General features: G+C 37.2%; 1 protein-coding gene across 2 annotated transcripts in view; it reads left to right on the forward strand.

The window, feature by feature from the left end:
* The window catches only part of TBCD (tubulin folding cofactor D), a 256,774-nt gene that overhangs the window by 136,781 nt on the left and 102,190 nt on the right, over nt 1–17,803 (forward strand). For both annotated transcript variants that reach the window (XM_024217615.3, XM_026654436.1), the window contains exons 18-23: nt 3,812–3,897; nt 9,592–9,672; nt 12,600–12,673; nt 13,467–13,584; nt 15,210–15,270; nt 17,608–17,630. In XM_024217615.3, coding sequence (XP_024073383.2) covers nt 3,812–3,897; nt 9,592–9,672; nt 12,600–12,673; nt 13,467–13,584; nt 15,210–15,270; nt 17,608–17,630 — 443 coding nt within the window. The remainder of the gene's footprint in view (nt 1–3,811; nt 3,898–9,591; nt 9,673–12,599; nt 12,674–13,466; nt 13,585–15,209; nt 15,271–17,607; nt 17,631–17,803) is intronic.

Below are 17,803 nucleotides of genomic sequence, written 5' to 3' on the forward strand. Positions count from 1 at the left end.
ATGCATACTTATTTTATAATGGAAGTGATTGTATAAATGGCTAAAATTATTTTTGCCTTGTCCATAATATCGAGATTTCAGGATATTCTCTATCAGATCTAGATGTTTTCAATACATTATAACAGACTTCGGCTGAACAGATAGAACCACATATCCACGCAATTTGTTGTAGAATGGCCTGTGGGTTAAGTATTCATTTATGCTCTTCTTTTTCTGAAAATGTCAACTTTATTCCACCCTTTTACTAGGGAGGTCAAGAGAACTATACACAAGCTTACACTATCTGACACTCTCATGTCCGTAGTACTAAATTTACTAAACCAGTTTCAATTTCCCCTATGAGAGTTTATGCATTTTACATGTATGCCACATCCAGAAAATAAGAGTTCCCATTGCAAATCTTAGCATTGTTTCTTTGGTTTTTAAAGATGTGGGCAAATTGAATGAATATTTGGCCATACATTTTCATTCAATGAAAGATTTATAGGGTTGTTTATACGTCAGTCAAAGAGGTTCAATCCCAAATTAATCTATAGGCAAAAAAGGTCATTGCCAGGTGTATGTTGATACATAAGGTCTGCATTTGAACTCATTACAGATTTAGCTAATGCACAGATAGACAACAGATACTGCATATGTTCTGGCATTTTCTGAAGGGATCTACAACAAAATAGTAAATTAGCATGGCACAGACCTGACAGTGAAATGGAACAATATCCGTGACTCACCTTCTTCCTGTGGGAGGAGTAGTGAACCATTTCTTGCTGCCTAGGAGAATGGCTACTTCAAACCATCAGATACACCCATTATATCTCTTTATCTCTGTATAATATGATGCAACAGACATCCTTTCTCTGAGTAGGCGGGAAGTAAAGTACTTATTCTCCATCCAAAGCACTAATACTTTTAGTAATTAGATGAGGGAAAAAAAGTGCTGTTTTGTTGCTTTCTTGTTCCTGACTACATCAGCTCTGTAATGTGTCCTATCCTGGAGGTAAGAGAAGTATATGTGTCCGTGCCACAGCAAATATGTTGCTGTTCACTGTTACGGTGGATTTAAAGATTCCATGTAGGTGAAAGGTTTTTTTTCTTTAAAAAGTCCCAGAATATATTTAAGAATAAATCAAAGTAGCACTTTTTTAAACAAAATTAATTTTAATATTGAAGTGCACTTTTTAAAAATCCTTTGACAGAATGGACACTTTCTAGATTATTTTGCATTCCTGTAGCCCCAGTGGAGAAGGTAAACCAAAGAAATTCTCCAGTTTTCCCAGAACCTGTACTCCTGCACAGCATTCATTGTTTACATATCATGTGTCCTATCCCTTTTGTAACTGGGTGTAGTGTGTTTGGTTATTGGCTAGTTTGTTTGCCCTTAATTATGGGTCAAATAGGCCATGCTATCTCCTCCATCAGGAAATATAACTTTGTATCAAAACATGATACTAAATGAAATCGGGGTCAGCCAATCAAAATTCTGAATATCTGAGCTATGTATGAGCAATTAGACATGACTGGCGGTGAATTTACAGCTGACGACTGCATGCATGATCATATGTTATGAGTGTCTTCTGAAAAGAGCAATAATACATTTGTATAGCACAATCAGAAGTGTGATTGCTGCTGTGGAATTAAATTTGTTGAAAAATTGCTGGGTTCTGTGAAAACTTTCTTTAGTTAAGGATAAACACATCATGAAATATATATAAACAGAGACTAGTAAATAACTCTTACTTTTTTTATATGTGGTGATTTTCTTTCCACCTGTCCCCTCCTACACAGTCCATACTGGGTGTTGTTCCTTTCATATGATCTGAAAACCTGATTCTGCTTATATGTAAAACTTTATAATATTTGTGTGATGTGTATATAGACAACATATAGTATGTGTGTATGTCTGTATATACAAGATTTATACAACATTATTTTCTGTAATAGTAACAATATTGCTAGTGTGGAACAAGTACACCTCTACGCCAATATAACGTGACCTGATACAATATGAATTTGAATATAACGCGGTAAAGCAGTGCTCGGAGGGCGGAGGGGCACGGCTGCGCACTCCGTCGGTTCAATATAACGCGGTTTCACCTATAACGCGGTAAGATTTTGGCTCCCGAGGACAGCGTTATATCGGGGTAGAGGTGTAATTGAAGGAAAAGCTCTTGTTTATAATGAAATTTGTCTTAAATGTAAATATCTACTCCCTCTAATAATGCTCACTGCCTCTGTGACCACTTCATTATAATGGAAGGTGTAGTTAATTAGATTTCTGGAATTAGGCATGACTCTGATAAGCAGTCCCCTCAATTCCAATTGATGACACAGGAATTGAGGATGTTTAGTTCGTTGTCGAGGCAGTCAGTGCCTCACAGCATTGAGCCCATTGTTCCTAATTTCTAATACCACCTTTGATTTTTTTTTTTAAATAAATCCTTTTACAGAGATGAAGAAGTTTAAGAGACTTTCTGTGTTATTGGATATTCCAGTCCTACCATTTTTCTAAAAATAATTTCAGCAAAAACACATTTTGATATGAATTTATTTACTGTGCATCCTAATTGATGCAGATTATACTTAGTAAACCTATGGCATTTCCAGTTTGATAGAAATCCTAAGAAGTTATGCATTGATCTGTGTGATATCACTGCTCTGTGTCACTGTATGATATTTTCTCCACTGTGTTATCTTAGCCATGAAACCTAGATCACATCGTAAGTTACTAAATTTGCTGTAATAGAATCATTTTGGGTGGTATCTTAAGAATAATGTGTTGTAAAAAGTTTAGCACGTTCTTAACACATGAAGTTTATACAGTATGAAGATGGAGGGACTTTATTTCTTATAGCAGTGTTAATAGGTAGGTCCACAATAAGTAATGCTGTTAGCTTTTCCATTATAATTTACTATTTAAGAAGTTTACTGTATCCTCCTGAAAACAAACTATTTCTGTCCATCAGAGACAATCTGAAGAGGCTACCATGAAAGCAAATTATAATGAATGCAGGTGGCAAAGGGAGTGACTTGGGGCAAGGAAACTTCTCCAAGGCCAAATGGAAGTGGTGTCTGAAATACTTGGTTGGTCAGTGATGGATAAATTGGATGCCATTACGGTGCAAGATTAAGATGATAAACCTATTTCTGGGAAAGTAGATAAATATGAGATATACAGTGTTGTTTACGGGAGAAATTTTAAATTATAAAGTGGTGGGCATCTTGTTACAATGTCTGTATCGTTCTGAGTGTAGCTAGAGGTATAGGTCTAGATAGATACACATGGTGTGAAAAAGATGAGTAACAAAACAAAGGAAACAAACATTATGAATCCACATACTGGTGCAGACCCTTCACCTTCAAAGTGAATCTACAAACAATTACGGCTCTATTCTGACTTCGGATACACACATGGTTTCCATTGAAATTGGCCACGTATCCAAAGCCGTATTATGGCACTTTTAAGGAACATGGCAATGAGCTAGAAAAATGCAAATATGAAGCATCCAAACTTGAGGACCCACACCAAAATATATTTTAAAAACATTTTAAATTAATCATTTCAAATGATACTTTAATATTACTAAATTTACTGCCTGCTATTGTTTACTCTAGCTCTTGGCCATCCTCTTTTAAGTGGAGTCAACTGTTCAGCACATCAGATATCTCTTTTGTGTAGATATACTTTCCACAAAATCAGGAATTAGTGTGTATAGGTGGTGCCTGTTGGTATAGGTGATATTTTAAACTGTTGTTGACCATTAGTACAAAATTTGATCAGTCATTATAATTTTTTCTCTTCTATTAATATTGATAGGGGACTTTTCCACATGGCATTGACATTGTGACTGCAGCTGATTATTTTGCTGTTGGTAACAGAGTTAATTGTTTCCTTAATATAAGGTAAGTTCCCATGCATTAGTTTTCCTACACTTAAAGTGCCTGCTTCATTTAATAGAGATTTATCACCTTATTTTATGTTGTATTACCTTATATTATCTTTTTTAATAAAAAGAAAACTAATTTTTCTTATTCCTATCTGTGAACACAGATTATGTTCGGAACATGGCAAAAGTTTGAGTGAGGTGGCCCAAGGTTCTAAACTATGTCTGATGTTCTTCAGTGTTAATTAATGATCAGTAAAAGGGGGTAACAAGCAAAGTGGTAAAATTTGCAGGTGCACGGGCAGCATGATGGGAGAATAAATTTCATTGCTGACATATGCAAGGTAATGCCCATTGAAAGGAGTAATTTGAACTACTTGTATCATTGCTGAGGTCTTGTCTACGTGGAAAGTTACTGTGAGGAAGCCAGGTGTGTGAATCTACAACGCACCAGCTTCTTGTGTAGTAGTGTCCTGTGTGGACACTGCTTTAGTGCAGTGAAAGTCCTGGACTGTGGCTTAGTGTGCTACTACTTCAAAGCACAGTACTCTAAGCTGAATTCCGAGACTTTCACTGTGCTGTAGAAGTGTCCACATAGGAGATTACTGTGCAGCAAGCTGGTACTCTAGATTTACATGGTGGCTTGCTGTGCAGTAGCTTGCCATATAGACAAGCCATAATTTCTATATTAACTGTAAACACTAATGATAAAGACCAGTGCATCATGATGGACAGCTCATTGAAAATCTTGACTCAATGTGCAGCAGTAGTTGAAAAAGCAAACAAAATGTTGTTGTGTAGGCTGTATAAAGAATTGGACAGAGAATAATATTTAAATAATTAAAATGCTGTTGTAAATAAATGGTGTCTCTTTAGCTGGAATACTATGTTCAATTCTTGTAACCCATGTAAAAAACTGCTAGCACAGAAATAGAGGGGTTTCAAAGTCAGGTGATAAAAATGACTGGTAGCACAGAGACTTCCTTGTGAAGTGAGATTGAAAGACCAGGACTGTTTAGTTTAGAGAGGAGATGGATTAGAGAGGGTCTCCTATTAATCTTCTCCTAATACAAGAGTAAGGGGACATTCAGTGAAACAGAAAACACATTTAAAACTGATACAAGGAAATATTAATTTCCCAATACAAACTTAATTTGTGGAGCTTACTGCCAGAAGGTATCAAGACCAAGAGCGTAGCAAGATTCAGGGTATGTCTACACTGCAATGTAAGCCCAGGGTTAGTGGACTTGAGTCAGCTGACCCATGTTAGGGAGCCCTGGGCTTGCGCGTCTACATTGTATTTTAATCCTACATTAAGACTTTTCTAACCTGTATTTGAACCTAGGGCTCTGGCCTCCATGCTGCAATACACAGACCTGAGTTATAGTAACCATATCCCAGATTCGCTAGCGCCTCATCCCCTTTGTCCCCAGCCCCCAAATGTGGTTGCTCTAGTCCTAGGACCCTGGTGTACCGTGGGAAAACTTTGCTGCCCGCCCTGATGTTACAGGAAATTTGAAGTAACTTGCTTAGCAAAAGACTTGGTCGGTTCGCTCTCCACTGCAAACCCAGGAGGCTCTATGATAGTGTGCTTGTGGATTGGTGATCAGAAGAGAATGGGTTAATGCTGACCAGAGCTGCTGCCATTCGCAGAGTGAGGGTGGATTTCGTTTTCAATAGAGTGGATTGCAGATTGTTGGGATAGAGAGGACTAAGGAACTTTTCCCATGGAAGTGTGGGATTTTTCCCGGCTGACTCCCGGGACTCAAGTCAAGTGGGGCTGCATCTACACTGCAAAGCAGTAGGGCTTGGACCCTACATCCTGGCTTAACTCAAGTTCAGACCTTCCAGCCCTGCAGGGTCCTGGGACCCTGGGTCCAAGCCCTGGGTTAGTGCAATTGCAGTGTAGACGCAAGTGGGGCTATGCTTGAGCCTGGGCTCATGTTGCAGTGTAGACAATTAACTTCTTTATATTGAGCATATTTTTTTTGTTTGCTTCAGGATGTGTTGCTCTGCTATGTGCACTGTATCTTGACTTGAGCCTACTCAGCTAGCAGCATAATGATTTAAGTATTCCCTTATCTCTGTGACTACACTTCTCTTTACTGTTACATTATATGGAGTGCCATCTTAAAGTCAGAAGCATGTTGCAGTTTTGGCCACCCTGTATTTCCCCCCTCTCTGTTTCAGTCTCCTGTTGCATCTGAGTAAGGGGAGGTGAAAAAGAATGGCTGTTGCACACATCATGCAAGGAATTATGCATTAAAAAATATAACAGATATAACAATGGGGCGTCGTGCCCACTCAGACAGTATAGAGCTACAGACCAAATGCTAGGAAAACAAATGGGGAAACGGCACTCTCTGTACACGTACCTGCTTTTTAATTCCCACAAGGCAGAACAACAGGCTAAATGTTTTCCAGTCATCTTACTGTGATCCTATTCCCTTTGCTTGGGCTATATAGTGTTTTGTTTTGTTTACATTTATAATAATAATAATAATTAATGGAGATATCCTATCTCCTAGAACTGGAAGGGACCTTGATAGGTCATCAAGTCCAGCCCCCTGCCTTCACTAGCAGGACCAAGTACTGATTTTGCCCCAGATCCCTGAGTGGCCCCCTCAAGGATTGAACTCACAACCCTGGGTTTAGCAGGCCAATGCTCAAACCACTGAGCTATCCCTCCCCCCCGATTTAACTGATCTTTCTTTGTATTTGTACATAATTCCCACCTTATGCTTACTCTTTCCTTTCCCTAGTCCACATCCTTTTTTTACACATTGCTTATATCCCCCAACTAGCCTATCTTCAACCAAACCAAACTAGGGAAATGCAGTTGGTCATATTCTCTGAAGTCTGTGGAACTGCACCAATTTGCACCTGCAGAGCATATGGCCTACTACTTTTAAACTTTAAAAATGTACACAGCCTTAAAAGAAATAGTAGATTTTTCTGGCTTGGGGGTAGCGAGAAGTATGTTTCTCTTCACTTTTTGTTTTATTTTGTTAATGCCTATGCTGTTGTCTTTTCTTCCAAGCTCTCTGGTTCAGCTCTCTTTTTTTCATTGTGACTTTCAGTGTGATGTTACACATAGGTGTTAAAAATGTTTCTTTTGCTTAAGGGCAAAAATATTCTAAATTAAAAAGTCCGTCTTTATTTTGCCTGCTTACCAAGCTGATGATAAAGTATTTCACAGCTCACTCTAGATCCTATGGCTGCGCTTTTCTTTCCTTAATTGCTGCTGCACTGATCACTTTAAAAGGAATTTCACCTAGTTACTAAAGTGTGATTCCTTGAAACCATATTCACTATTCTTAATCAAGTTTTTGTTCATGAAGTGTGTTTGTCATCCCATCTGAGCTGTAATTAATTGGGACAATACTTCATTAGTTCCTTAATTCTTTGTGTGAATGGCATCAAAACACAAGGGGATAGGTATATATTAAATTGTCTATATAGAAAATATGTACCATTACGTTATGGATGGAAGAATTGGACCTCTCTGACAGGGCCTGTCTCCTTGATTGCTTAGGTATAATTGCTTAGGTAGTTTTAAAAAGCAGTAACATGGTGTACAGAGTCCATAGTTCTGATTTAGAATCTCAGCCCTTCCCAGAGGTCTGTCACATGACTCTTATGCCTGCATAGATTCCCATTAACTATAAAAGGACTGTGTCTAGGTGTAAAAGTCTGTACATAGCTTCCTTTTGGCAATCACAGCATTAATAAAGTTCTGACTCTGGATGTTTATTGTTCTATGCCTTTGAACTGATAGAAATAATTTTCTGCATTTGACTATTTTCATTAATGAAGGCATATTTCAGAGGTACAATAGCATATATACAAAGTTGTATGGATATTGCCACATTATAATTTTTACTATATTATTAGATGGGCTGGTAGCCCTGCATATTATTAAAGTTGCCCAACACTTCCAATAAAGACCCAGTTTTCAGTTTCTTATAACTTTGCTAAACTTAACTATTTGGGCTGAAATTTTCTATGCTGAATGTCTAATTTCAGTAGTAATGCTTCGGCCATTTCTGAGAACAATGAAAAACGGTGTTTTGTCCATTTAAAAAAATCTGGCGACTTTGTCTTTGAGAAGCTCTTAATGTACCTATGCTTTAGAGCAGGCACTTAAAATTTGGCCGGGGGAGGGGTGGGGCTTTGTATCAGAGATGTACCTTTTGCCATTCCAGTGAAAATCTGCCCAAATATGGCCAAGTTTTAAGCCTTTACAAAATCACACCTCGTACATATTCAGTAAAGACTTAGATTTTAGCAGCTAATTCCCCAAACATTTTGTCAGCATTGGGTGTGTTCCAGCCCAGGAGTGAGCAGTTGCAGCTGTGAAATGCAGGTCATGCTGGATCTGAACTGGGTGTTGGGATAGACTGGAGTCTGAGACTGGCTAGGCAAGGAGGCTGAGATGGAAAGACTGAGATTGTCTGAACAAGGAGATGGGGCCTGGCTGGTCAGGGAGAGTGGGACTGGGCAATGGGAGGTTGGGAATGGCTGGGCAAGGAGACTGGTAGCCAGGTAGGGGAACAGGGATTGGAGAATGGGATTCCGTAGGTAGGGTGGTCAGATGAGGAGCTTGGGGAACTGGAATTGACTGGGCAAAGGACTGGGACTGAAACCAGTGGAACGGGAATGGGGAGGTGGACAGACCTGAAGAGGTGTAGAGGTATGTGGGTGTCAACATGATGCCACATGATGGAGTTCGTGTTTTCAGTTTGCTTTTTTGACACCTATGTGGGTCAGCAGTAGAGTTGGAACCTTTAGATCCACTGCACAGATCTCGGTCACTTGAGCTAATGGAGTAACTCATAGTAATAATAGACTGTCCTCCATGTACACCAGCACTAGAGGGGGATGATGCACACACTATGCCAATATAGTATAATAATACTGTACTATATACTTGCAAAAAAAGCACTTTTCCCCAATCTAATCTTGTAAATAATTATAAATGTAGAAATATTAATCATTTGATTTAAACAGTAAAATCTATAAGCAGTTTATTTTTTCTAGTATTTATTGATCATATAATTCTTTATATGTGTATACAATGGTTTTCACTGATAATCTCAAAATATTTTACAAAAGTGTTGTAAATATTAACATAATGAATTTTACATAATATGGAATATCATGTTTTTATGCACCCCTTTAAATAGACAAATAGGTAGTACATTTTGAAGGATTTTTTGTTTATTGCATTAAAAGCAATTGGGTCAAAATCTTCAAAGCAGTACAGTAGAAGCTCAGAGTTACGAACACCAGAGTTACCAACTGACCAGTCAACCACACACCTCATTTGGGACTGGAAATATGTAATCAGGCAGCACCAGTACTATACTTTACTGTGCTAAACGTAAACTGCTTAAAAAAATAAAGGGATTTTTTTTTTAAATTGACAAGGTAATGAAACTGTTTCTGTGCTTGTTTCATTTAAATGAAGATGGTTAAAAGCAGCATTTTTCTTCTGCATAGTAAAATTTCAAAGCCGTATTAAGTCAATGTTCAAACTGTAAACTTTTGAAAGAACAACCATAGCATTTTGTTCAGTTATGAATATTTGCGTTACGAACAACCTCCATTCCTGAGGTGTTCATAACTCTGAGGTTCTACTGTATATGCCAAAATTCAAACTGATATACATTCTGTACTCTTTTATATATGGATGTACTTATTTCTTTTTCAGTGTGTACATTGCTAGTTTTCCTGAGTATACACAATCAATGATTGACCACCTGGTTAACATGAAGATCAACCATTGGGATGGGTATGTTTCAAACATGTAACTTATATTATCTGGAAGTCAAATATTCTGTAAATTTTACTTTTCGGAACTCTTTAGTTATCTTTCTTTAAAGGGAGAGGGTGGTTGTTGTCTATTTGTTCTTATCTGTATTGTGGTAGGAACTAGAAGCCTCGATCAGGATCAGATTCCATTGTGCTGGGGCTTACAAATGCTAGTTATATTTTCCTGAATCAGGGATTAAGGGTCTGAATCATATTCCTTAGAACTTTTAAAAATCATATTTATGGTAATTATTTTTTAAATAAAACAGGCCCCTTTGAAAACTGTTTTTAAAAGTATTAGCAGATTTGTGCTCCTTTTTAATCTTGGAAATTTGTAATAACTCTTCTCCATGAATGATAACATTTAAAAAAAAGAAATGTTAACATATTAGAATTGCTAATGTATTTGATTGGGCAGGCAATGGCTTACCTCAGTGGTTCTCAATGTGGGGAGGGGCCTCAAAACTTTCTAGCGGGGCATGAAGAGCACTCCCACTTACTCATGGAGTCACAGCAGCACTCAAATTTGGCCCCTCTGTAAAGACATCATGGATTGCGTGGACATAATGAAATTATTCCAACACTTTCGATTTTTTCAACAGCAGGGAGGTGGATGTGGACACTTCCCCACTGTTGGAAAGCTTCACTTAAAACATGTTTTTAGTTTTCGTGACATTTAAACCTAGTTTTAGGAGATGAATAAAACGCATCATTATTTAATACATTACATAGTACATCTGAGTGTAAACGTCATCACCATATAATTATCATTAATTAAGTAGACTTAATACGTGAAGATAAATGTTGCATTGTTGCATGAAGATTGAAATGCGTACGTATACACAAATGTGATGAAACACTACTATAAACTATTATTATTGCTCATGATGATGTTCCTGGAAGATCTGGGATGAGCCCTGAGGTGCTACCATCCATATTTGTTTTGCTTTTCCTCTCTCTTTGTCTCTTTCAGCAGTAAGTTTTTATTCATGTAGCCAAGAGCTAACTGCAGGCTGCCTGGTTTGGGCCACTAGTGTTTGGGAAAATGCCATATTCCGTAACATTGAGTGGTGTCTTTATTTGTGGTGTGGAAATAGACAGTCATACACTGTAGCCGTGCTTTTTTACATGACAACTCTCAACTGGATTGGATATTTGAATTAAGTATCAGAAACATTTTTTAATGGTAATTTACATTCAGGAATGCTAAACAGTGTTCTCCTTAAAATCTCTCATTTTGGCATGGAGAAATGAAGGGGAAAAAAACAAAGCACCCATTTATCTCTTTGTGAGACTTATTGTCTTAGTCACAGTTTTGTTTTAAGTTCACATTGATTAAATGTTCATACATGTGTCTGTGTAGGACACTCAGAATTCAGAAGTTTGTCCTTTCTGTTGTAATTTCACTGTGTTGTAAGTGTTGCAGAATCAAGAAATGTTAGAAGTAGAATAAGAAGAATCTTCTGTTAGAGAATTGTGAGGGTGTATTTTAAGGCTTGATCTTTAAGAAAAGCCTAAGGATTTTCAATTGGAGTTGGGCACGTAACTCTTCTAGGCTCCTTTTGAAATCCCAGTCTAAACCAATTCTGAGATGTAAACTAGTTGATTAATTTCCATGTAAAGTAGTATTTTTAAAAATAGGTTGCACAAAATATGTTGATTGTTACAGAACCTTTGATACTTGGAGCCAATGGATGATTTTTTTAATTAAGATTTCCAATATTTGACCTATTATGTTTAAAAAACAAACAAACTCAAGTGTTTATTCGTCTAGAATGATTGCACAAAACAATCTGCTAAATGTTCTTTTGCAAGTAGAATGACACACATAAGTGAAGCCATAATAGTTTGTACATGTCTGGTGTATGTTGGATTTCCTTTGACTTCCCCCTCACCATTCATCAACTTGTAATAATTATTGGTATTGCGCGATGTGGTGAAAATGTATATTTAATAATATATATGTTACACAGAGCTTTTGTGATTAATCTTATTGAGTTTGTGAGCTGTTAGATATACATATTTTAAAATGAGTCTAAGCTTACTTACTAGGTTTTTCAATAGTCTTTCTTTTTTAAAAAAAGAAATAAAAACCAACAACACTTGAAGTAAGAATGAGGTACCTGTAAACTTAAATTTAAAAAGCTGTAACTATGGTCTTGCTGCTCCGGGACCACAATTATCCTTTTCTTTTGCTAGACCATGACGCAAAACATCTGCAGCAACAAAATGTTTTTCTTTTTTATTTCTGATTTCCTTACTCTTAAGAAAAAATTAATTTAGACAGTATTCTGTATAAAAGGTAGTTTGACTCTCCCTGAATTAAGAGTAGTAATCAGCAAGGGAGAATAACAGCGTTAAAAATGAAGGTAAAACATTTCTCATTATCTGTGGAAGGCACCTGTGGATTTCTTTAACATGGTTTCTCAGAGCATGTTTGTTTCTTACATAATTGTGTGGCCTATAGTTTAGTCAACATTTCTATCCTTTTGTGCCCTCTGAGGGTCTTTTAGTGTGTGTGTGTGGGCTAGTGTGGGATACAGTATCTACTGAAGAGTGTCCCAATATATATAATTCAAACAATATATATGAAACTGATTCATTTTTCATTCCTCCATTTAATAACACAAATACATTTCTTCACTGGAAAAATGTTAAATTCTCTCACACGCAAAAAGATAGAGGAAGCTTGAGGTACTGAAATAAGCCCTGAAACAAGGGTATACCTCTAGGCCTGTATGGAGCCTATTGAATTCAGCAGGATTCTGTGCTGTGCAGGGATTGGTCTGTGCAGATCTGATTGGGGTCATAATATGTAACTGCTTTTGGTATGAAGAGCAGCAGTCAGTAACTGATACTACAGTGATTTATGGAAGCTAAACAAAAAACTTTCTTTAATCTCCACAGTGTTATTCGAGAACTGTCAACCAAGGCTCTGCATAACCTCACTCCACAAGTCCCTGAGTATATGACAAATGTGGGTAAGTAGCAATATATCTGTGTTTTATATAGCACCCCATATCAAGCGTCTCTGGTCACATAGCAAAAACATACCAACAAAACAAGACTTAAACAAAATACAAGTTAATATGGCTTAATAAGAGATTAAGCAAGATTTTCCCCACAACTGGGTATAGTAGTGCTGTAATTCTGATGGTGTTAAAACTTTCTTTTCATGAATTACAGTGACATTTAGGAAATGGGGAGGGGAAAAGGCAGCAGAATTTTCAAGTTCAGCTTTAAGCCATTCCAAAATGTAAAGTGACTAATGTTTAAAACAACAAAGCAACTGAAAAACTACTTTATGCATAAACTAAAAAAATCAAGAAATGACTGAGAGCATCTTGAAATCCAAAGATATCTCAACTAGCACATGTAGCAGCTAGCAAGCTACAGATTTCTATAAATCTTTCCAACATGTGTGGTTAGGGTAGATAAAATGAAATACATCGCATTTAATATGTGGCTAAGAGAGAACTAAAGGAAGTATTTGCTCATAGTGTGTCTTTGGGCGGGGAACCATTTTTGTTACACCAAACTGAAAAATCTAACTGTGGAAATGGAAATTCTTGGTGTATTTTGATAACACAGGAAAATCTTATTCCCATTTTTAAAACTGATTTTCAGATTTAGGGATCTGAAAATGTTTTTGCTCTATATCTCTCTAAGATACAGCTCTGGGGAAGATGACTTTTCTAGAAATGATTTTTCCACATTAATTTCTAGACAGAAGTGTTTATATGTAATTACTATTTTTTATCTCATTTCTTGCAGTTTTGCCAAGACTGCTACCATTAGCAGTGGGCACAGATTTACACACTCGCCATGGGGCCATTCTTGCCTGTGCTGAGATCACCCATGCACTGTACAAACTAGCAGCAGAGAATAATAGGTATAAAGACATTATCTAAATTATCATGTTTCTTTCTAATGTATAATCTTTCAGAGACCTCTCCAGTATAATTATGAAAATCTCCATCTTAGAGAACTTCTCTTCTGTTGTGATTTGTTTTCATCAGTGCTGCCAAGCCTTCACACTTTACTTGATAAGGTTATATACCTCAGATCTAAATCCATGAGTAATCATGAAAGTGAGACCACCTGTTGTCACTCTCAAGCAAGAATAGAGAAGACATTGTCAAAAGTGTGGTTTAACCACGACAGTTTGCCAGACTACTACTGAATGAAGCATCTTTCCTCCTTTGCTGTGAGACAAATAATCCCTCACATTGCTATTTGAGTTGGATTAATGTAATTTTTCACTTATTTAATTTTGGTCCAGAAATGCAGTTTATAGATATTAAATTTAGCATATGTATCCAGCATGATTGCCATAAATTAGTTGGTGAAGTTACTTATTCTCTCTCCAACCTTCACTGGAATGGGTGGTGTTGTGTACACCTGTGCAAAATGATTGTAAAACACTACTAAATTGTAATTTGCCACTCACTCACACTAGTAGTAGCATTTTAAATTTACTCTGTACTGATAGGTATAAATAATTACACAAGATCAAAGAGCAGATAGTTAGGCCTTTGAATGTAAAGCTGAATAAAAGTAAAGAAACAAAATTCTGTAAAATTTTTAAGGTGTTTATTAATCAAATGTATTTACAGAATTTTGTTTGTTTAGTTTGTCTCATTTCTTCCGAAGCTCTGATATCCAACCTAACTCTTGTATCCCAGGGGAGCTGAATTTAAGAAGGGGAACAAGACATAACTAGGTAGTAAATAGGTCTGCTTTTTTGACTCCTGAAGTTGTTCAGACGTACTGTTACGAAAAGTACTTGTGCATGTCAGCAGTATAACAGTGGTACTTAATGTAATTATTTTATTAATGTAATGATTGTACATTGAAGCTAAGTATGTTTTGTAAGAAAATCTATTAAAGGTAGTGAATTTGGATGAATTAAATAAAATAATAGGAATTAAAAGAGTAAGCAAAACTATCAGTCTTGAGCTGGCTTATGTTTGCCACCAATGAAAATGGGACGTGGCTGGTGAGTGGAAAAAAATCCTCTTTCTGGAGGAGTATGCTTTCTACTCAGAGATTCTGAGAAACCTGTCTCATGGTCTGTAACTAAAGTGAAAATCTAGAGAAATTGTCATTTGGCAATTGTAGTACTAGAAACTAGAAATTGAGGCAGGCAATTTAAGTATTACAATAGTGGGAATGCAAAAATGCTATTGCCTAAAGGTAAAAACAAATTGGAAAAATGTTAGAATTATGTCATTACATATAGCCTTATTCTGTTACAAAAATGTTATTTTATAATTCTGCAGAAATAATACTTCTAAGTGCTTGTAGGAAAATAGGCTGTTTGTATGTTTCCTAAACCTGTTTAATGAACATGAATGAATGTTACACATTTGTTCCGAGAATCACTTAGTCATAAACTTTTAAGTTTTTTCTGTCACTTTAAAAGTACAACATATGTCTGTTAAGGCGAGGCTGTTTCTGAATATAAGTTCAGGAAATTGCCATGTTTGGACTTAAAATCATTTTGTAACATTGCAGATCAGTTACGAATTATTTCAATGAAAAATCGTTGGAGGGACTTAAGCAGATCCATTTGGAGGTTTGTGCCAAGTATAAATAGCTGTTGGAATCTTAAGTGTGTTGTTTCATTTTTATACAAAGGATGCTGAAAGGTGTTTTTTTTTTCCTTTTAAAAAATTTCCCCCAAATCCTGCATATGTTTGGCCTCCTCCTGACATCCTTTTCTTCCGCTTCTGCTCTCTCGCTGCTGAGTGTGTCTGGTGGGAATCCTGTGATCATGCTGGCTGACTTCACTACAGATTTGTTCTCTCCACTTTGACTTCTGCCATCTTCCTAGTTAAGCAACTCTACTTCTTTATTCTAATTGAATCCCATATTTGAAATCTCAGCTGCCATTTCACCACCTTTGATTCCCTCCTTGCACCCTGGCACCCTTCTGCCCCCACTTCTCTCTCTGCACGGATTCTCACTTCTTCAGTAAGAAAATCTGCAAAATACCACATGAACTTCTCCCTTCCATCTCACCTCCTGCCCTTCCTCTCCAACAATTCTTCTCTCTTGTTTCTTATTTGCTCTCCTCCTCAACCCCCTCCATTTACTCCAGTAACCCCATCCGATCGCCTCACCTCCCTTGCACCCACTCTCATCCCCTTCCTTGCCCTTCTCTTTAATCTCTCACTCTCTAGTCATTCTTTCCCCTCACAACACAAGCATGCTTTAGTCTCTCCCATCTTTTATGGAAAACCCACCAGTGACCCCATTTGACTCTGCAACTATTGCCCCATCTACCTTCTTCCTTAAACTCACTGAATGAGTTCTTTTCTTCCACTTCCTTCTTAGACCCTCTCCAAATCTGGTTTCTGTCCCTTGCATTTAATTAAAATGAGTGTTACCAAAGTCTCTAATGACTTACTTTTCTTTAACCTGTCAACTGCTTTGACATAATCAACCACACTCCTCCTCTTGAAATCTTATCCTCCCTTGCTTCCGGGACTCACTTTTTTCCTGGTTCTTCTCTTACCTCTCTAATTACTCCTCCAGCATCTTCTTCAGAGGATCCTCCTCATCTGCTCTCCAACTTTCTGTGGGAGTTCCACAGGGCACTGCCCTTGGTCTACTTCTCTTCTCTTGCTACACCTTGTTTTTGGGTTATCTCCTTCGCAAATACATTCAGCTATCATTCATAGGACAACTCACAGTTCTACATCTATTCTGGACCTGTCTCTTTCTGTTCCAGACTAAAATCTTGGACTGACTTTTTGATATCTCCTTGTGGATGTCCAGCCACTAGCTCAAGCTCAGCATGGCAAATAGATCTCCTAATCTTCCCTGCAAGCCCTCCCCCGGCCCTCCTTTTTTGATCTTCAGTGTAGGCCTCTCTCTAGATTCTCATATCCAGGCTGTCTCTCAATGTTGCAGATTCTTTCTGTATAACACTCTGGGATATGTCCTTTTCTGTCCATCCACACAGCTTTAATGTAATCCAGGCTCTCATCATCTTGCAACATTTTCTTCCCTGGCCCTGACAAATGTAATTTTGTCCCACCTACATCCATTCGAAATGCTCCCTCAAAAATCACTTTCCTGGCTCATCGCTTTCACCCTCTCTTTTCATCACTCCTCTTGCTACCCTTTCTCCATTGCATCAAATGTAAGCTGCTTGTTTTTACTTTAAGGACATTTCACAGCCTAATTACATGCTGTCTATCATCTTTTATATGCTTTGAGGTGTCAACTCCTACCTCCGGCCAGCCTTCATTGCCTGCGTATTAAATTTTCAAACAAACACCTTTGTACCTTCTCGTATGCTGCCCCTCATGCATAGGAATTACTGCCCATAAACATCCATAAAGCTACCTCATTGTCCTCCTTCTGATCCCTCCTTAAAATTCTCTTTGCTGTGATGCCTACGAAAAACTTGGCAGTGGTTAGGCAGCTGGTGTGATGAGACCACAGCCTGTCATGCTGTCTAGTATTGTTTTCTTGTGCACACCTTCTGTTTCCACTTGTCCCTTGTAAGCTCTTTGGAGCAGAGGTTTTTTTCTGTATTCTTTCAAACTCTGCAATGTAGAGTCTTTATTTAAAAGGACCAAATTTTTGAAAGCAGATGTTTCAAAAAAGTGCACCTAGCTGCCAGTGTAAATACAGAAGCAAACAGATTGTGGAATGATGGTAATAAAGAACTATATTTGTTTGCCTTGAGTATGAATTCTGACTAGATCTCTAAAGTTTATATTTTTTTGAAAATTAGTTCTGTGAAAGAATACCAACATTTTTTTTTTCAAATTATGCCTTTGAATTCCCAAGTCCTAAAGAAACACTTTTGTTACATAATACGTATTACACAAGAATCACATTAGGCTGAGGGGAAAAGGCTCAATTTATAAATCAAATGTTTTCATCTGTTTTATTGCAGCTTTGCAGTCGTCAGTTGTACAGGTAAGAAATTTGAAACCAAAACAGTTGTTGTCCATTGTGGCAATTAATATTGTTTAAACCCAATAAATATTTGAAATTCAGCTTTTTAAAGTTGAGTAACATAGGTATGTTACATCTAATATACCTTAGAACCTCAATTCACGGAAGGGAAAACTCAAATTCTTTTTGACCCT

Source organism: Terrapene carolina, unplaced genomic scaffold (assembly GCF_002925995.2).
Source record: "Terrapene carolina triunguis isolate 2854851 unplaced genomic scaffold, T_m_triunguis-2.0 Scaffold192, whole genome shotgun sequence".
NCBI classification, from domain to species: Eukaryota; Metazoa; Chordata; order Testudines; family Emydidae; genus Terrapene; species Terrapene triunguis.